Here is a 22,358-nt window from a genome sequence, read left to right as displayed (position 1 = left end):
TCCTTTTCAGTACATCAGGTGGCTCATATCAACTTGACCCATTATTGGGGGTGCTAAATTGGATTATCTGGTTTAAGTTGGTGTTCAGAAGATTCCTTCATTGTACTGATACCTTTCTCCTTTGTAATAAATAAATATTTTGTGAGGTGATACTTTGAGTCTCCATCTTTCATTCAAAGGTTTTACCACCTATAGTCAGTGCCGGAATCAGTTATTATTATGGTTGCTACCAAATCTTGTGTTGTGCTGTTTTTTTTTAAAATTAACTATATAATTATTAGTTGGCATTCTATAAATAGTGCTTTATCTTATCCTCACCCTACCGTCACCATTTTAACATTTATTTTCTACTTTTTGGTATCAGTACAGAGTCAATGGATTCTGTAATAAGCATTATTTCAAAGCACACATTATTATGTCTTATAGAAATCCCTATCTTGAGGGAAGTACACACCAAATCATGGTCTAGAAATTAGTAGAAGAGGGTAATTAAATTGAAGAACTCCAGTTCTGATTCATCTGCCATTCGCCCTAAGTCAGAACATGGGTCTTCTCCCTTATAACAATTACAAATAAAGGTATGAAGGCAGGATTTCTTTGACAAGATGCTCTTAAAATCTCCATGGTGCCCTTCCCTGAGCTGATAGGCATTTCTGGCCAGAAGACCTAAGGCTTTGTGCAACAGCACTATTTCCCCTCAGGGCCGCATTCACTCACAGCAGCAACGCACAGCCTCCCCCATTACTCCTCCCCCATCTCTCTTCCCCATCTTAGCCATCAAAGGACACCATGAAAACAAGTAATTTCATCCATGAAAAGGTTGGAGACTTTTGTTACAGAAGAATCTTCTTCAATAACTTACCTCTAAAGTAAATTTTATCTAAAAATAACACTCTCTTCATTAACATTTACTAGCAAATATCCAAAAACTGCTGGAGTAGTGATAAATTCAATGGTGTCATAATTTATTCTTAAATGAATCTTTGAAATATCAACAAACTGCTTTTGATGGCTTCCCACTTCCCACACTGAATCAGGGCTGGCCTCTGTGGCCCGCAGAATGAGGCGGCAGTGGCAGTGTGTGGCATCTGCGACTAAGTCGTAAGACGCACTGTGGTTTCGGCCTTGGTCTCTTGGGCTGCTTCCTCAGGGGAAGGCAGCCTTGTGGGAAGGCCCACAGGGAAAGCAACTGAGGGCCCTGGCCAAACACCAGCACCAGCTTGCTGGCCATGTCACTGTGCCACACTGGAAGAGGACCCTCCAGCCCCGAATGACTACCTGAATAGGGCCAGAGGAAGGGGGGCAGGGTCTGGGTGGAAATGGGAGACAGCTATAATAATCTATATATATAAAAAGCCAGCGACTGGAACGCCGGAATAACTGGAACGCTGTAACGACCAGTCACTATGATGCCCACTATGGCCAGTAGCCCGATGAGGGGGTAGGACCGGCCAGCCAACCTCCTGCAGCCCCTCTACCCAGCCGCTCAGCCTCAATCAAGGGCGGGGTGGCTGGCCGACACCCCCCATGGCCCTCCCCCGCCCCGATGGCCCCACCCCCAATTACCCCAGCAGGCCCTCCCCCCGGGCTGGCCCCACCCCTGATCACCACCCCCTACCCCAATAGGAGGCAGGGAAGGCTGGCCAACCTCCTGTAGCGCCTACCCCCAGCCAGCCCCACCCCAGGTGGGCCCCCACCACCCCGATCAGCGGTAGGGCTGGCCAGCCAACCTCCTGTAGCCCCTCCCCCCAGCCAGCCCCACCCCAGATAGGCCCCCACCACCCTGATTGGCCCAGCCAGCTTTGTCCCCGGCCAACCACCCATGCCCCCCCCCAAGGCCGCTGGCCCCCAATTGGCCGTCCCCACCCCACGACCCCTCCCCCTGCCCCCAACGGGCCGGCCGGCCAACCTCCTGCCATCTCCCCCTCACGACAGGCCCAGCTCCAATCCACCGATTGGGGCCGGGCTGGCCGGACCCTACCCGTACACAAATTTGTGCACTGGGCCTCTAGTATCAACAATAAAAAGAAAAGATTTTAAAAATATGCTTCTATTGCCTACTTAAGAAAGAGGGAAAGAAATGGAAGACACAGAGAAAAAAAAGTAAAAAAGCAGAAAACAAAATAGAAAAAGATACACTCAAGGCTCAGGGGCAAGTGACAGACAGAAAGGGAGGGAGAGAAAGGGAGAGACCAAAATGAACCAGGACAGAGAGTAAATAAAAGGTGAGAGTTTGAGGGAGATGACGGATTGAAAGTTTGACACTATCGAAATTTCATACTGAGATGCTTAGAAATGCAATCTGAAAACGGATATGCGGTGTAGGAGGGAGGTTACTGACACACAGAAAGACACAGAGATCTTTTAGGCTACTGTTGCAAAAAGTAAGTCACAGGGTAAAAATGGCACTATCTTCTTTTTGTTCTTTCTCAAGGATCGGGTTGCGGGTGGGTGGTTCCTGCTCTCGGTATAGATCTTGCCACGAATAATAAGATACAGCTCTCGGGGGAAATACTGCCAGGGAGGCACATCAAACACTATTACAAACACTATTTAGGGCCAACCTATCTGAGCTCAATGTATAGCATTCGAATAATCAATTGCTGTAGAAAATCGTTCAAAAGACGATTTTGAATATTTAGAAACTGAAGTCAGAAAAAAAAATTGTATAGTATATACCATTTATGTACAAAAAATATGTAAGATACTTACATCTCTAATAAAATACTCAAGTGTAGCATAAGCTATGGCAATTCCATCGTGGGTACTCGTCCCTCTTCCTAATTCATCCATGATAACCAAGGACTGTGATGTGGCTTTTCTTATTATTTCTGCTGTGTCAGTTAGTTCTTCCATAAATGTACTTTGTCCTTTATATATATTATCTGCAGCTCCCATCCTACACATAAGATGAAGACAGATTTTCCTCTGAACTTTATTAGTAAATGAGGCATTATTTTCTGAACAATAAATATAAAAGATCCTTAGGGGTCCATATACTTTGAGCCAATAAAAGCTGAAATTACATTAAACAAAAAGAAAACACGTTGGGTATAGAATGTCCAGCATCACAATGCCCCTGGCAGAAACATCCTGGATAGAAGAATTAGTGCTGAGCAGAGCTCCTGCAGAGAAGGGAAACTTCTGACTCCGCCCTTTTCTGACCATTCATTTCAAACCACAGTTTTGGTACTCACAGGGGAAAACAGTGCTTCTCTACGCCACTGTGTTCAAGATCCACAAGTACTAGGATACTGTACAATTAAAGGCTTTTCCCAGAGTTGCCTTGATATTTCAAATTAAAGTACCATGTTGAAGTAACTTTCTTAAGATAAAACTTTTTTACTGAAGCTAGAATTATGGAGGTTTAGTAACCTCAGACACCTAATAGAGGTTTGACTTTATGAAATACAGTTCTCAGAGATGTCAAGAAACGAGTCCAAAAGATGTAAGGGTTTCTTTCCTGTAAGACTTCTTGGAGCCTTGGATATCCTGCCACACACTGCATTTCCTAGAGGAGGATCTAGTCCACAGCTTTTCTCTAACATTTAACCATGAACCCCTACAGCCTACACCATCTCCCAGGGCACCTTGTGATGACAGAACACGTTTGGTCAATAGAGCACATTTGGAAAAACACCAATTTAGTACAAAAAGAACCTGGAAAAGAAAGGAATAATTAGGCAGCACTCACTCAAGGTCATGCAATTGATAGAAAACCTAGAATTCAGATTTTTAACATGCTAGCCAACTTTGTGAATTCTGGTAACTATTTTCTCAGCAAAATGCCTTCATAGTTTTGTTATAACAGTTCACATGGGACCTACAGAAGCATAATGTAACTTTTATTTCTGAAGAAACCGAGCCCTCACCATCCTGTGGCTAGAGCCCTGTACAGGGCAAAGGAGAGGAAGTGAATATCCCCACAGATCATGGAGCCTTAGGAACCTGTGACATTTAGAACCTGCAATTAATTACAGCATCTATGACGGAGTTGATACGACTTAACTAGCATTGCTGTCAACTTTATCCATTTTAAAATCAGTAACTTCTCAATTTATGGAATGTTGCTAGCTTAGGAACATTCTGACTTTTTCAAAGTTCAAATACTGTTATTTACTCCTCAATTTTCAATGTTTAGTAATATTTCTCCTACCACAAAGCGAGATTAAACTTGCCCACCTCTACAACCATTCTGAATTCTTCAGAATCATGTTTGACCCCCATTTAACACTGACTGGTTGTGAGCTAACAAAAAAAAAAAAAAAAGAATACCTGGCTGATAATAAAATAGCTCTGGTAAGGCAAATATTTTAGGGGGTTTATGATTTTCAAGAATTAGAATAACAAGCAAATAATGAACAGGATTTCAATGCAATAGTTTAAGTGCTGCATTTAAGTGCTCTCTGGAAACCCTATAGTGACAGAGTGATCTCACTGGCAATGTCAGGGATTGGAGAATGCTATTGGGAAAGATATTGAAAGGTCAGATTTCAAATCAGAAAGGATGAATGACCAGTCCAAAAAGAAAAGAAAAGAAAAAGATGCTAACTAATTGGTTATTTCAGGAAAAAAAAAAAAAAAGATGTGTCCCAACCCAAACTATATTTTTAAAAACATTATATGGATTTAAAATTTTAATGCAAAAATAGAAACCAAAAACACACCAAGCAGTTTGGATGAAATTTAATTTCTAGACAGGCAGGTGGGTGACTTTATGTACCGATGTGTCTCATGGTATTGTAAGTTTTGGATCTTTAGGAGGCCAGACCAGATGTCACAGGATCTTAGACGTATATTTCTTAAACAATGGTTCCAACTTTACTATTAGGCCAGTGGCTTTCAAATATCTTTTTAGCTGTTAAATCCTTTGCTCAAATGAAATTTTACAAAGGAATTCACTCTGCAGATGAGATCAAAGGCATACTGATTTGGTTAAAAACCTAGCACTATTAGGCCCTTTTCCCCATCTGTGGGACTCTTAAAAACCTGTAGAGATCAGTTTGAAAACCACTGCATTTGGAGCCAACACATTTTCTATTACAATTCTATTTTTCACTGCACCTGATGATAAAGTGGAAATGCTGCCAGGAGATGCTGAAGAAATGCTGGCTCATTAGCCAGTCACTAAAGCCACTAGGGAAATATGCGTTTGTAACTGGGGGAACTGTTCTCCACGGGTAAAAATATTTTTCTATTAACTTCTCTTAGGAAATATATAGTGTGTTTATTTTTACAATAAATTTCAAAAATATAATGACTTTATATGATTCAGATGCACACAGAATTTTATCACTTAAACACATCTTCCTTTTCATCTTTGCTACTAGGAAACAACTGTATAACATTTTTATTACCAAATAGCAACCCTGACTTTATCTTACATTTCTATCCTTATTTCTCTGATCCAATGTCTCTGGAGACTATATTACTCTTATAGTATCTCACTCTATTGTATATATCCCAGTAAGCTGCCTAAAATAAGTTTCTGGAGCAAGGTAGGGCATAAATTAATTAATAAAAAGTTTGTAATTTCTTATTAACTCAACAAGCATTTGTGATACATATTACAGAACAATGATTCTGAAATTTTTCAAGTGTTAAAATATGTTAGAGATTTAAAAGAATTCCAGAACATGTTATTATCATTCTGTCTTTATATTAAAATGTAGTGAAAATGCATTCTTTATGTTTCATCTTAGAGTTAGTTTGCTCTGAATCGACAGGTTACGTTATGTGATTAAGAAAAAAAACACACTGATATTTTTAGGAGTGGCGGCTGACTAATCTTTCTAATCCCCCTATTCCCTTCTTGCCTATAACCCTTATGTAGGTCAACAAACCTTAATAAAGCATTAATAGAGAAAATAAATTATTACTTTTTTGAATTAGTTTCTAAAATCAAGATCATTTTCATGAAAATTTCAAGAGGAGTTTGTTTTTATGAAATCTTGATATTCTGAGATAACATTTTAGACGCTGCTAAATTATAGCAAATGGGGTGAGGCTCTGTCCCTTCAAATCACAATCCCTGGGCCTATGCAAGGAAAATGCTAACATGAGTTTTGATATACTTTAAGTGCTTTTAAAATAATGGTGATTTTTTAAAATATAAATAAATAAAAGTTACCATTTTTAGGTGTGTAATTCAGTGGTATGAAGCACATTCACAATGTGGTATAGTCATCACCACTACCCACTAGCAGAACTTTTTCATCATTGCAAAACAGAAACTCTGTACCCATTAAAAAGATAATTCCACATTCTTTCCTCCCTTAGCCCCTGGTTGCTACAATTCTATTACAATTTTGGGGAATGTTTCTGCAGCTACTAAACCTGAATAATGATTTTTCAAATAAAATAAAGAAAAAACGTCTTTCTGTCTCTATGAATTTGTGTATTTTAGGTTCCTCATATAAGTGGAATATACCCTATTTGTCCTCTAAGTGCTTTATAGGAGGATTTTTATGTCAGCTTGTTTTGTCTTCTTTTTGAAATTGAAAATATTCAATTTCACTTTGCTAAAAAACTGCAGAATTCTGTGCAGTATAAGTATTAATATTTCTTGGGGGTTTAAAGTCCAAGAAGAGAAAAAGCTGCAAAAAATAATACCAATTATTAAAAGATATGATACTGTATGGTATTTAAAAGGCATAAAAATATAAAATAGATCTGTAATGCATTTAATGAAGCATTAACCCAGAAAAGGAATGAAATCACAAATGATTTATCACTATATGTGTGCATTTTTTAAGGCCATATACCTAAACAACAATGATTTTCAGGTGGTAAAATTACAGGTGATTTTTTTTTCCCTTTTCAAGCTTTTCTACAGTTTTAAATTTTGCACAATGAGCATGCATTACAATGAAATTAGAAAAACAAATGTTATTTTTAAAAATCACAAATACATTTAAAAACACTTTATAATCTTTTGTATCATTACATTAAGACAAAGTAATTACCAGGTTAAATAAATAGCTTTCTTTCACCAATATCAAAAATACTTTATTAGCAGCAATGAAATTATAATAGACAAGAAAAAGCTTCCTTTCGCTAGTATAACTGTTTCCAGTTAGAGATGCAATCAGATCACACTATACTATATAGTCAATTTACAAAAGCTCCAACACTGAACTGCAAATATAGTCAAGCAAAAACCACTACAGCAATCTTTCAATTTCAGTTTAAATATTACTGAGAATCAAGACAGCAATCCAGGAAAATGCCGAACTTGTATTGGCTCACGAGAAACCATGTTCACTGGACCATCTACAAAGCATATGCAGACCATTTATGAAAGACACAGGTGTTTTCCTATCAAAGGACACCCATAATGTACTGATGGGGCAAATGATTCTTAGTCCCCTCTGTGGGAAAGGCCTGAGAATTTCAAAGAAAAATAATTAACAGAGCAAATGCTCTTTACCAGCTTTAACTATATCTGTGAAAACTACAAATAATTAAGGCCATCAAAGGAAGGATAACAGAGTAATCAATAAGATCAATAGAAGGGAACCCAACGCAACCTAAAGATGCATCCTTACAATTGAACTTCACATTATGACCTCAAGGAAATCACAATTTTTCGGATTCTGTTTTTCCTTCTGTAAAAATGTCAAGAATTAAAATTGAACAATGGCTTCTAAATCTGGATATGTTTCCGATTTAGGTTTTGAATACAGAGTCCAAGGGTCCCCTTCATCATACCAGTCACAATAGTATCTCCAGGGGATCTGCACTGAGGGACCTGCCTAGGATCTGCACTTAAAATCCAATCAAACCAAACACACAAATGGTTATGAGGCATTAAGTTCATATAACCACTTCCCACCAAAAAGATGAAGTGAGGTATTTCCTATTGGCTACGACATGATGACAGGAGTTAAGTAAAGCACAGAGACATTCATAAGATTAATATTTCTGATGCCAATAAAATTAATAACAGCCCTCTCATTTAGTAAAAAATCATTTACCATGTGGTTTTTAGTGCTGGTATTTACTACTAAGTAGAAGAATGCACTGATTCAAGGTGTTTCTTCCTGTCCAGAAGGACATGTGTTCTTTAGCGGAGTACAAATACTCTGCAGTAGGTGCTCAGTCAGTATTTGCTGAATTAAACTAAATTGGGCAAACAAACCAGTTATCCACACAAAGGCAACCATTTAAAATAATTTAAGCATTTGAATGCCTATTACCTTCCAATTTCCTCTCAAAATAAACACACTGGTGCCATTCTGAGTACACAGCATTCCTGAAGCTGGGTGCCATAAGAGAGAGCTTACATGGGCAGCATGGCATGAATATTATTAACCAGGGACCACTTAATATAAAAACCCTTTTGTACCAACATTTAATTGACATAAATAGAAATAAATTATGCTGAGAGAAGCCAATTGTTTTTGCTTTTTTTTTTAACCAAAATTAGTAATTCATTGTCTTTCTAAAACTTAATTACTGAGTCTAAAAAGTAGAATGAGGTTTAAATTTGCATTTATCGGGATAATAAACAACAGATCATTTTTCAGTAATATATTCAAAGATGGTAATGATCCTTAGAAATGTGCGTCTAGAAATAGGTCACTGATGAGTACATATATGACAATACACTGATATAAATAATACCAATTAGAGCCCAGTGTGCATGTTTGCCAAAATTTTACTTTAAAATAAATGCTTCTTATTCAGGAAAAGGTTCATATGAGGTTACAACATTCAGGGGAAAAAGAAAAATTCCTAAATTTTTAGTTTTTGTTTACAGCTTTCCACACATTTATTTAGACTTCTTATAGCATAGTGCACGGCATATAGTAGGCACTCAATGCATATTTATGAATGCATGAATTTAAACACAGTGTTGTAAATGTCCAATTAATAATACAAAACGAACCAATTTTAAAATAACGTTTGGAGCCAGATTTTATGCATATAAAATGTTTGTTAATGTTTTTGTTTTTGTTTTTCTCCATGGGGCACAAAAAGGATTTGAAGTGATAATAGAATAACAATATATTACAGTGGAAGAATTACAATGAATGTGAAACTAGGATTACAAACCATACAGTAGATTCTTTTTTTTTTTTTTTTTTTTTTAAATATATTTTATTGATTTTTTACAGAGAGGAAGGGAGAGAGATAGAGAGTTAGAAACATCGATGAGAGAGAAACATCGACCAGCTGCCTCCTGCACATCCCCCACTGGGGATATGCCCGCAACCCAGGTACATGCCCTTGACCGGAATCGAACCCGGGACCCCTCAGTCCGCAGGCCGACGCTCTATCCACTGAGCCAAACCGGTCTCGGCAGATTCTTAAATTTAAGACAGCAAATTTAGCATGAGCTTTTAAAAATGCTAATTTTCAGATCTCACACTGGAGATTCCAATCTAATGGGTCTGTGATAGGTCTTAGAAAGTAGCATTATACAAGCATCTCTGATTCTTATGCAGCTGTTCTAAGAATCATGCCGGAGACATATTCCCGTGTAAGAAGAGAGGGGAACAACTAACACAAATTTGGTTCTACACCTGAGCCTTGAATTTAGCTCCTGCCTTCTTGGCAGTCAAGACAAAAAGGAATTAAAGATGAAACAACCGCTGGTGATAACAGGAGGCCTGGCAGTTTGTCAGGGAAGCCAGGAGCCACTTTAAATCTCTGTAAACAGGCACAGCCTGCACATGCAGAGAAAACTTCCTTAGCATTAACACAAAGTGATTTATGTGATGGCACTGCCTATAAAAGGTATTAAATAAGTGAAATAAAAACATCCTTATGAGAAATTTTGGAGAAAATAAAGAAACATCATCAAATAGGTATGTCTTACTCTAATTTAATTTTAAAGCATCAAGACAAATTTACACACGGCTAGTGGGATTCTAAATTGGCCCAGCCTCTTTGAAGAACAAGCAAGATGCACATTTTTTATACTTCACAGTCCTGTGCCTGGATAAAACCTAGATTCAGAAAACTCGTTTATGTGCACTAGGAGATGTTTGTAACACTGTTTGTACTTGCAACTAATTTGAATCATGTTAAATATCAATCAAGAAAAATAAATTATGGTATATGTATATAATGGAATATCACCATTAGAGAGAAAATTGAGTGGATGAGAATTTTATGTATCCATATAGGTGAATTTCACAAATACAATATTGTGGGGTGGGGAAAGTCACTTGCAGAAGAATACATAGTGTGATATGGTACATATAAAATTTAAAAACATATCAAATAATTATATGCGTTGTTTCAAAAAATATACCTACATAGTAAAAATATAGAGACATTCATGGGATGAAAACCAGAGTCAAGAAGGGCAGTTACGTGGGATGGGGTAGAGGGGGACAGGATTAGGGAGGCTCAAGGGTTCAGTTTTATTGGCAATACTTTATTTCTTTAGTAGAGTGGAATCTTTAAATTTCTCATGTTGAGTTAATTTACAAATATGTGGAGATCAAAATAACCTCTGTTTGGTGATATGGCATCAAACAAATTTTAGGTTGCTTTGCTTTGTTCACTCTCAGATAAAAAACCAAGCTTTAAAGTATTTTAATGGCTACTCAAGTATGTCAATATTAGCATGCAATGTATTCTGATGTGATTCCACAGTCAAATATTAAATAAATATGAAGCTGGGCAGTAAATCGAAAACTCTATATGCATAGCTTGACTTACACTATCAACTATATTCACTTTTTTCTCAAAATGTAAGAAGTATAAATAATACTTTAAGAACTAATAAATCTACTGTCTAACTACTATGCTGTACACCTGAAACTGATATAGTATTGAATGTCAACTGTAATTGAAAAAAGTTTTCTTTTAATAATAATGGTGTGATAAGTTTGAAGTGACAGATTACTAGAATTAGTGGGGTGATGACATTGTAAAGGGTAAAAATGTCAAATCACTATGTTGTGCCGAATGCCGAGCATGCATTCGGCAAAAGATTGCTCTGTGGTATTTAAATATTCACCAATGAAGTATCACAGAGGGAAAGAGGACCTCTTTGTCCTCAACCCAATCTGTGCTACTGTACCTGAAACTAGTACAACTAATATAATATTGTATACCAACTATACTTAAATTGAAAAATCTGAAAAGCAAAAAACACAAATCTAAATTTACAAATCTGTATAAACAGATTACACTATGAATTCTAGTTAGTAAGACCAAGCTATTTCACCCATATTCCTAAATAAGGCATGAAATTTAGGTTTTTATATTGAGGGTTAAGACCTAGTTAATTGCAGATAATGTTCTTGGAGTAAAAAGAATATGAGAAATTATCTTGTGCCAGTGCCCTATCCAGTCTGTTCTCAGTTCCCACCTACAAAACAGGGAGAATGCAATAGTCTCCAGACTGTGCTCTCCAGAGCCCGGCAGCCAAGTCTCCAAGCCTTCCACCTCCGCTCCAGGCAGCACAGGTCTGCTTTTATCTGTTTAAATAATAATCTGCTACATAAGATTTTCTTTAAAGTAAGAATTCAGTAACTAAAAGAAAACTTGAAAACTATTGGACAAAATGGTCCTACATCTTTCCTAGTATTAATATTCATGATGAAATTATTTCTTTATGCTCCTAATTTCTAAATATTTTAAGAGCATCTCTGTCCATTAAATATGTACAAAAAAAATTCATGTGACCATGTGGGCTTGATTTATTTCAGAAACACATTGAAATAGAAGTAATGCTTTTACCTCGTGTAAATGCCATCCACAATTCCAATGGTCGCTTCCTCTGCAGGAACATAGGAGCCAATCTGAGCCATGATAGTAATCAGTGCAACTTGTTTTATGTAGGAGCTCTTTCCACCCATGTTTGGCCCAGTAATTATCATTACTCTCTCTGAGTCCCCCTAGAAAATCAAAAAGTAATTTCACTATTGTACCAGAGGGGCTCTTATGTAATATTTACAATTGGTTCCATAACGAGCATGCATTCGGCAAAAGACTGCTCTGTGGTATTTAAATATTCACCAATGAAGTATCACAGAGGGAAAGAGGACCTCTTTGTCCTCAACCCAATCTGTGCTACTACAGAAAAGTGAATTCTTAGCATCACACACAGTTGTTTCTGGGCATTAAAAAATAAGAAGAAGAAGAAAAAGCAACCTGAACTGGATAACTACTATGACTTTCTCATGAAATATTCATTAATCTGTCGATATGTGTGCTTTTTATATTGCTTACACTTAAAATCTAAGAAGTTTTATTTGTCTATCTTAAAACTACAGGTATTATATGTCTAATTACCCAAGGTCCTAATTTGGATTAGCATCTACACTAATAAAAGAGAAAAATGGTAATTGGCGTACGGTGATACCTTTTTCATTGGCTAATCAGGGCTATATGCAAATTAACTGCCAACTAAGATTGGCAGTTAACTGCCAACTAAGATTGGCAGTTAACTGCCAACTAAGATTGGCAGTTAACTGCCAACAAGATGGCGGCTAATTTGCATATGTAGGCACAATGCAGGGAGGCGAAAGGGAAAGCAGGAAGAAGCCCCCTGCCACTGACAGTGATCTGAAACCCAGGGGGGAGCTAAGAGCTGGGGGGCAGGGCAAAGGCGGCCCCACCCTGCCCCCCAGCCATGATCAGAGAATCAGGCACCTTTGCCGCCCTGGCCAGTGATAGCAGGAAGTAGGGGTGGAGCCAGCGATGGGAGCTGGGCACGGTCGAAGCTGGCAGTCCCAGGAGCTAGGGGTCCCTTGCCTGGGCCCAAAGCGAAGCCCACAATCGCAGCGCCCCCCGCTGCCACTGCAGGTCCCCGCTGCCCGGGCCGGACGCCTAGGCCAGAGGCGTTAGGCCTGGGCAGGGGCAGAGCCTGCAACCGCGGGGAGCTGGGGGTCCCCTGCCCAGGCCTGACACCTCTGCCAGAGGCCTCAGGCCTGGTCAAGGGGCCGATCCGGTGATTGGTGATCGGAGGGTGATGAGGGTCAACTCCTCTGGCTGAGGCATCAGGCCTGGGTGGGGGGCGGAGCCGGGGATTGGGGGGATATGATGGTCCCCTTGCCCAGGCCTGAAGCCTGGGTCAGAGGCGTCAGGCTTGGGCGGGGGGTGGAGCAAGCGATCAGAGGGAGATGGGAGTCCCCTGCCCAGGCATGATTCCTGGGCCAGAGGCCTCAGGCCTGGATGGGGGCCAGAGCCAGTGATCGGGGGGAGATGGGGGTCCCCTGTTCAAGCCTGACACCTCTGGCGGAGGCGTCAGTCCTGGGCAAGGGGCCGATCAGGCGATTGGAGGGTGATGGGGGTCAACGCCTGAGGGCTCCCAGTATGTGAGAGGGGGCAGGCTGGGCTGAGGGACACTCTCCCCCACCCCCCACCCCCCACACCCAGTGCACGAATTTCGTGCACCGGGCCCCTAGTAGCTAAATATTTTTAAATTTTAAATAAAATGAATTGATTTTTTTAATTGGCAAAAATGATACAATAAATAAAAAATATGGCCCTAGCTGGTTTGGCTCATGGGATAGAGCAGTGGTCAGCAAACCGCGGCTCGGGAGCCACATGCGGCTCTTTGGCCCCGTGGCATGGGCCACAAAGTTTCCATCGCACTGTACGTGCGCTCTCACACGTGGTATTTTGTGGAAGAGCCACACTTAAGGGGCCAGTTTGCCGACCACTGGGATAGAGCATCAGCCTGTGGACTGAGGGGTCCCAGGTTCAATTCCGGTCAAGGGCATGTGCCTGGTTGTGGGCTCGATCCCCAGGAGAGGGTGTGCTGGAGGCAGCCGATCAATGATTCTCTCTCATCATTGATGTTTCTCTCTCTATCTCCCCTCTCCCTTACTCTGTGAAATAAATAAAAAATATTTTTAAAAGAAATAAAAAATATGGATAATCCTCTATCTATTAAAGAAAGTAAATCTGTAATTAAAAGCCTTTCCACACACCACAAGTAAAACTCCAAACCTAGATAACTTCCCCACTGAATTCTTGCAAACATATAAGAAATAGCACCAATCTTACAAAAACTCTTGTAGAGAATAGAACAAGAAGGAACTCTTCCCAAATCATTTCAAAAGGCCAACATATCTTGATACCAAAACCTGACAAATACACTACAAGAAAGAAAAATTACAGGCCAATATTTTACATAAATATATATGTAAAACTTCTTAATAAAATATCAATAAGCCAGTTCAAGGATATCAATCATTTAGAGTTTTGAAGAATACAAGGTTGGTTTAATATTCAATAGCCAATCAATAATTTACCACATTAATAAAGAAGAGAAATTATATGACAATCTCCAATGACGAGAAAGCATTTGATAAAATTCCATATCCATTCATTTAAAAAAAATGCAAGAAAAGGAAATAAAAGGCATAAGGATTGAAAAGAAAATAATGAAACTGCCATTATTCCTACATGTTATGATGTGTTCCCAGAACATCTAAAGAAATCTATAAAAATTATTAGAATCAATAAATGAATTTAACAAGATCCTTTGGTATAAAAATTCAGTATTCAAAAGTCAACTTTATTTCTACCTTTTAGCTACAATTGAAAAATTTTAAATGTTAACTATATAACTTACCACAATAGCAAAAGAAATCAACTACCTAGAAATAAGTCTAACAAAGTGAACAAGACCTCTCTACAGAAAACTACAAAACATCATTGAAAGAAATTAAAGAAGGCCTAACCAAATGAAGGAATATACCATATTCAGAGACTAGACAGCTCAGTAATGCAGTGTTACAATAATTTTGTGTAATTCTGGCCTATAGACATACAAATAGACCAGAGGAAAAGAACAGAGTCCAGAAACAGATTGACATGTATCCAGTTTGTAAATTTATGACAAAGGTGACCCTGCAGCACAGTGGAGAAAGGATGGTATTTCCAATAATTGGCGCTAGGTCAAAAGGATATCCATACAGAAAAAAAAAGAATCTTGATCTCATAATTTACATCCTAAACAAAAGTCAATTCCAGGTGGATTATAGGTTTGAAAGACAAGAGGAAAAAATGAGGTAACCAGACAATAACATATGACACTGGGGTAGACAAAGATTTCTTAAACAGATCATAAATTACAATTAACTATAAAGGAAAAGATTGAAAAATTAGAGTGCATTAAAATTAAGAACTATTATTCATCAAATGATGCCTTTAAGAGAATGAAAAGCTGCATGTCAGAAGATACATGTATTGTACATTTAAACCTACTTTCAGTGAAACTATTCCATCAGTGTTATGACTGAGAGGGCTTTCAACAGCCTCTTTACCGTCTGTACAATCTGCCTTAGCAACAGATCTAGAATGGAAACCCCCTGTGCATACACTAGGAGCACCCCGAGCCCCATAACTCTAGCTCAGATCCCTCTCCTGGTTATTATACCCACCTCTACCTTAGGATGTCCACCTAATGTCCCACAAGTCCTTAAAGTCACAGTTCCTGTCTGTTTGGTTCTTTGCTATATTCCTAACCAGGAAACCTAACATAGCAGGTCAAAAATAATGTTAATTTGTTTATTGCCAATTAGATATCCTCTACTGGAATCTGTTGTCAATTTTTCTACTGGGCAATCTTTTAGTTCTCTCATAGTCTTTTAAAGTATTCTATTAGTGCTAATTTAATTGAGTATATCTCCTACTAGATTAGGGACATATATCTCTTTCTTCTTTGTAAGCCTGACAATCAAGAACAATACTGACACAAAATAAAGTGTCAAAATCCATAAGAACAAAATATTCATAAAATAATGCTAACAAAAACTCATAGAAAATGCAAGATTGTGAAATGTGGGAGAAAAAGTATTCTTAAAACCAGGAGAGGAAAAGAGGGCAAAAAGTTGGCTTGTTTAGAAGCACTATAACAGGTTAATGTAATACAAAATCCAGAAAAGTATACTTATAATTACATGGAAAAGAAACCATACTTAAAATTACATGATTATCAAAAGCAACAATGCCATTTGACTTTCAGAAAATTATTTTCAGGGTATATCTTATAATAAACATCTTAAAAATATTTTAAATTGAGTTTTAACTCAACATAGTAAGTTCTTTTTAACACTATCCCTTTATACCCTGAAAAATAGAATGCACTTCACCATAGCAACAGTTCTATATCAACTCCTACTCAAGTTAGAAAAAGCGTATGTAAAAGAATCGAATATTCTGGAATATTCTGAGATTCTTGCTGGAATACATCAGTGCATTTATTTTGTAAAAATTTAAATATAAGAGTTAAATGTTTTAAAGAACATTCTTGTAATTAGGCGCAAAGCTATTTTAGTTTCTCAAATCTGGCTTTATTAAATAGTATAAATACATTATTTAAAAGAAAAAGAAAAAATGAAAAAGGTAAAAAGAGAATAAAATCAGCATCAAAGATAAAAGCTTGTGATCACACTGGCTGGTGTGTTAGGGGATGGGAACAGAGACAGGAAATGATGTTTAAGTGATTTATAAGTAAAATATAAACTAAGGTACTAAATGCTATAACCATATATTTTCTCAAGAAAAGCTATACCCTACTGGTATTATGGGAACTGAAAATTCTTATGTGCACATAAACTTCCTTTAAAAGATAATAAAAGCATTAGTACTTATTAACTTGGTTTGATAAATTAAGTAATTTACAAATTCCCTAATGAGAATGAACAAGTTTATAGACATGGGGGATTGGGTAATATACTACCAAAAGTCTTTATATGATATAAAAATGTAACATTAAATTAAAAGTAATTCAAAGCATTTCCTTCCACTTACCACCCTGTGGCTAGCCAAATTCACTGGGCGCACATCTTTGTCATCCTTGCTCACAGCCCAAGATGGCTGTTATATTCCCAAGCCCCCCTTACGTTCTCGGCTTCCTCCCTCTAATTTCCAGCTGCTCCTCTACATTTAAATTCTTCCGCCGTCCTCTGAAAAATTCCCAAATACTTCTACGTTTCTAACCTGATGTCAACATTTCCTTCATAACACTAGCTTAAACTGAAACCTGGCTGTTACTCCCCTGCAATTCTCTCATGTGGAGGCTGAGCTGTTTGCCACATCCTACCTCAAGTATCTCAGGGTTCAGAGGTTCTCCCATATCTGCTTCTTTAGGGCTTTACCATCTGTACTTGTCCTTAGTGCAGACATCTACAAACTGCCAGGTCACCAGTCTCCATCCCTTGATCTATGGTTATCTTGGATGATGTCAACATTCACATGGATGACCTTTCCCAAACTCTTCCCCTGATCTCACCTCCATGGCCATACCTAGGACCTTGCCATCACCCAGAAGAACATGACCTCTGAAATCTGAAAGCCTCCCATGTCATTCTCTGATAAGACCTCTCTCACCTAACTAAGTCTACATAGTAAGTCTTTGATCTCATCGCCAGATTAATTTTACTCTAAGTTGACAAAGACTCTCTCCTTGACCAAACTCTAGTCAGGCCTCAGATCTGTCTCATAAAAACTGCACCAGCTCTGTAAAAATCATTTCCATTACCCTCCTCACATAAGAGACCAAAACGAACAGCTCAAGGTCACATCATTAGGATGATTCCATCTCCCCTTAAAGTGCCTGCCTGAGAAAACGGCACAGTCAGTAGATTTACTGTTCGTTCCAGCCAAAACCTGGTGATAGGCAGAAGCATCCCAGAGTCCTCTCTTACTTCAGAAAGCTTGCAATTATAAATCCTTTCTCTGCCCCTTTGAGATATAAATCTTCCACCAAGAGTGAGTTCTCAAGAACCCGAGAATCATCTCTTTGAAATATAAACATTTCCTCCCCAGGCCCTGTAGCACCAGTTGTCAGTTAGTAAACCCAGACAGGTTTCACATTAACCAACCCCCTTTCCTGCTTTTCCACGTCCCTAAATCTGCTCATCACCCTCCCACCCTCACACCATCCCTCCTCCTTGTTCTCTCATTGTACCTTTAAAATGCCCAGTCACTCTGCAAATACAGAAAATGAGTTCAGTTCCTGCTGGACTCTTTACTCTATTCCAATATTACTGAACAAAACTACCCTTATGACTTTAATTAGCATATGGCTTTCTCTCTCTCTCTCTCTCTCCCCCACACTAGTTCACTTTTTCCCCCAGCTTCAATCATTCTCTGGCTAGTACAGTAGTCCCCCCTGATCCATCGTTTCACTTTCCAGGGTTTCAATTACCCCAGATCAACCAAGGTCCAAAAATATTAAATGGAAAATTCCCAAAATAAACAATTTGTAAGTTCTAAATTGTATGCCAGTCTGAGTATGGTGAAACTCTTAACATCCTGCTCCATCCTGTTCTGGATGTGAATCATCCCAAACTAAATTGTAACGGCCTGTCTAGAACACAAGCTCTCTGAGGACAGGAGTATCTCTGCCTTGCTTACCACTCTCTATCCTAATACTTGCTTTACTACCAGGGCTAAAAAGGCACTCAGTAAGTACATGTTAAAGGAACAGATATTTAGGATCATTAATGTTCTGTAAGACAACGCTAGCCCAGATGACAAAAATTCTCATCACTGAAATCAGCCAAAGCATCTGTGATTTTCTCACAGAATATGTGAATACAGTGGAACCCCAGACAAGGCATATAACACAACACACTAACAGAATTTGCAAAACCATGGTGTGATCCCACTCCCATCAGCACTTGTGTGCATTTATAAATATAAAAAGAGCACCAATTTCATATTTTAGCTATCGCCAAAAATTAGTCCATTTAAAGCCAAAATTAAAACTTGGGTAAATTTTTATTTGGTGTTTAAAAGTTCCATGTTATCAACCTTTTACTTATTTGGGGCATAATGTAGAACTTACTGACAAATTTGTACTGTTGGGAACATACTGATCCTGTTCTCCCAGCAACACGTCAATCACAGGGTGCCGGCCATTTTTTATGATGATTTTCCTTTCTTCTAGCAGAGTTGGTCTGTAAAAAGAAGCCTGTTTTAATTTACTAGGCATAGGAAATAGCCTTTAAAAATTCTCTGTAAGATAACGTGGAAAATTTCTGTGGTCAGCCTTTCAGACAACAAAACCTTAAACAAGGACTTTAGGAACATACGTCCAGAATAAGTCTTTGAGTATAAAAATTAAATTTTTAACTATCATATAAGAATTGGGAAGACAATTGTTATAATAATAGTTCCCTAAAGTACAAACTTTAGCAGTCTTGCAATGGCTCCACTAAACTATCTTTACAAGATTCTTTTATATTTTGTATTTCTGTTATCCTCTTAGATATTTTCATTAATTAAAAATTAAATTTCAAATTACTGCTACTTAAATCATTTTCAATAATAAGCATAATAAATAAAATCATTTCTAGATTTAGTTATTACATTAATGTTGGGACTTGGGGACAGAATGCCTTAAATTTTTCATATTCTATTTAATTAAAACATCTTTCTATGGTCTTTGGTGTCCTTTGGTACATTTTTTGATACAAAAACACTTTTTTTTTGCTTTGCTGGTCTTGTTTAATAAGCTTAAAATTTTTTTTTAATCTATAGCTTTATCTATTTATCAGGTCTCAGCATTCTTTGGAAGCTGCTGCATAGATGAGTGAGCTGTTCTCTGTTACTGAATATTTAGACTGTTCAGATTTTTCCATTTTAAGCAACACTGCAATGAGCACCCTAACCTGTGTCCATGTGCCTATGTCCACATGTTTCTCTAAGCTAAAGGAAATTCCTGAAGAGGAATTTCTAAGTCAGAGGGTATGCTTGTGTGTGTGTGTGTGTGTGTGTGTGTGTGTGTGTGTGTGTGTAGATAAGAATAGCTACATCAATTTCCTTCCCACCAACAGGATATGAAAGTTGACTTGTTTGTTTATAGCTTCACCTAAAGTTGGTGTTATCAATTTCTAATTTGTAATAATGTGGTAGTGAACTGTGCTATCTCATGGTTTTCATTTGCCCTCATTGACTACCAAGGCTGAACATCTTTTCATCAATTTCTTAGCCATTTGTTGGTCATTTTCATCATAATACCCTGTCAATGATCTCCTTAAGTTCTTTGACACAGAACTTTCACATATAAATACATTTCTGAACTTAATCATAACAACAAGAAATACTACTTTCTTAAATACTTAAATTCTTCTTCCATTGGGAAGAGATATTTGTAATTATAGGAAAAGGACAGTTTCTGAATTTTAGAGTGAAGTCTAAAAATAGAACTTTTATCTAGATGGGTTGTGAATTTACTGTGAAAGAAAAAAATGAAACCATCTGTAGATGATATCAGTTTTAAAATAAAATTTTAGGTGCTCTGCCAAGTGAAATCAATATGTCATATTCATGACACTGACATGATTTCCCTCGAAGGTTCTCACTTAGAATAAAATTTTGAGTGATTTGCTCTGCTCTAAATCTACACTGACTTATTCTGTTGCTATCAAAATTACATAATGACAAAACACTTCCTGACAGAGTAAGAAGCAAATGATAATTCACAGAGCTGCGCGGATACACTAGGAAAGGACAGTTTCAGCAAAAAAGGTATGAAAATTATACTAATGAAATCTATGGCATGGAGGAAGAACTGAGGAAATCTGGAAAGAATGCAATATTAAACTTGAATAAAATTCTTTTTACTTTATTTTATATTTTTAAAATTGCACCTGTCTCTTTTAACCGCCCCAGAGAAACAGAATGTGATCTACATTAGTAAAACAGAATACAAACTGAATAGAAAGACCTAGAATGAGAACTTGTGCCTGAAGTAGATAAACTGTCAATGAAAAAGAAAAGCTGCAATGAATGAAATCAAATAATCCATTGGAACTAACTGCAATAGCGCAAATGCACTAAAATATTTTTTAAAAATGGAAATCTACAAAGTATAAACTTCAGATACTTAAGTTCTAGCTTAAAATACATTCTAGGTAAGAGTTTCCTATTCCAGGCCTATTTACACTCAATTATATGGCTGCTAAAAGAAAAAACTGATTGCACTACTTAAAGGTATGGCATGATTTTTCATTTAAATTTTTTTCAGGTGGATTTTTCTAAATATATGATATACAATTTTGAAATACTTCTTAGCATGTGAAATATTTCCTGAAATTGCCTTATTGATAGGTGCTTTGGAACAATCCTTTTGAGGACAAATAAAAAGTTGGGTAAAGTATAGAAAACAGTTACTTGAAGGCACCTGGTAACTAACAAGACAGCAAGGAATTACCAGGCCCAGATGTGGGGTAGGATAGAGGCTCAGGGAGGGCACCTGCTGACTTCTGAGGGAGAAGCTGAGGCTGAGCACTGTGGACACCTCTGCTCTGGACTGGGACACCCAGGGGCTACACAGCAGGCACAGGAGTGCATCTGAAGTAGGAGGTGCAGTCTATGAAATGTTTGAATCGTCTCAAACTCAGATGTGGATTAGGTGATGCCAGATTGTTACACTAGTAAGTGTCTTGAGATGCCTAATAAAAGCAAAGGTGACTCTTTCCAAAGAAATACATCATCAACATATTTCTATAAGTGATTTTGCAAATACAATACCAAAGAGTAATAAAAACAATCAGGCATTCAATGAAATTATTCAATGAAAATGAGCAGAAGCAAAAGACAACAGAAACAGACTCACAAGGATTCCAGATATCTAAATTATCAGACACAGACTTTGAGATAACTATGCTTATTGTGTTAGAAAAGACAAAAGATTGAGAACTGACAGAGAACTAAAATTAATTTTTTAAAATAATAAATTATTATGGGAATGGAAAATACAACTCTTAAATTCAGATATTTTTATTAAACATAAAACTGACAGAGAACTAAAATTAATTTTTTAAAATAATAAATTATTATGGGAATGGAAAATACAACTCTTAAGTTCAGATATTTTTATTAAACATAAAATTTTTTTTACTATACTTAATTTTTTCTAATTTTTGAATAATTAAACATCTTTTGATAATAATAGTTATTATTTACTAAGTGCTTATCATTTGCCTGGTCCCGCTTAGAAGTTTCATACATCTTTATCTCATTTAATCTACACAACATCTCCAAGACACAGGCATTATTTTGTCAATGCAGAAGCTGATCATCAGAGAGGTTAAGTAACTTGCTTAAGGTCAGATGTTAAATAACCAAGCTAGTATTCAAAACCCCATGCCTGTCTGATCCAAAACCTACACTCTGAAGGACTTGCCTCAAATAGAGATTCAAATTTCCCTTAGCTAATCAAGGGGTCTCTTGATATATCTACTGGAAGATGGCAAAAGAAGAAGGGGAAGCATCAAACAGAAAAATCCGGGACCAAATAGTAGATACTCTAAAAATGTCTGTTAATTTTCTGATGAGTCTAGGAATTAATCACATAGTTGTACAGTGATGTAATAAGATCTATTTTTACTCCTCAGTTAGAGTTTCTGCTAAAACTATATCTCTATAAA

The 22,358-nt window shown here is 37.4% G+C and overlaps 1 protein-coding gene across 1 annotated transcript in view; it reads right to left on the bottom strand.

Annotated features, from left to right (window-relative positions):
* The window catches only part of MSH3 (mutS homolog 3), a 127,316-nt gene that overhangs the window by 12,040 nt on the left and 92,918 nt on the right, over nt 1-22,358 (bottom strand). The window contains exons 19-21 of the mRNA XM_081088645.1: nt 18,770-18,881; nt 11,701-11,858; nt 2,713-2,899 (exon numbers count right to left, since the gene is read on the bottom strand). Of these exons, the coding sequence (XP_080944771.1) occupies nt 2,713-2,899; nt 11,701-11,858; nt 18,770-18,881 (457 nt within the window). The remainder of the gene's footprint in view (nt 1-2,712; nt 2,900-11,700; nt 11,859-18,769; nt 18,882-22,358) is intronic.

This window comes from Myotis nattereri (genome assembly GCF_964212035.1).
Source record: "Myotis nattereri genome assembly, chromosome: 4".
Classification (NCBI taxonomy): Eukaryota; Metazoa; Chordata; class Mammalia; order Chiroptera; family Vespertilionidae; genus Myotis; species Myotis nattereri.
The sequence above is the reverse complement of the archived record's forward strand: the minus strand, read 5'-3'. Positions and strand labels throughout refer to the sequence as shown.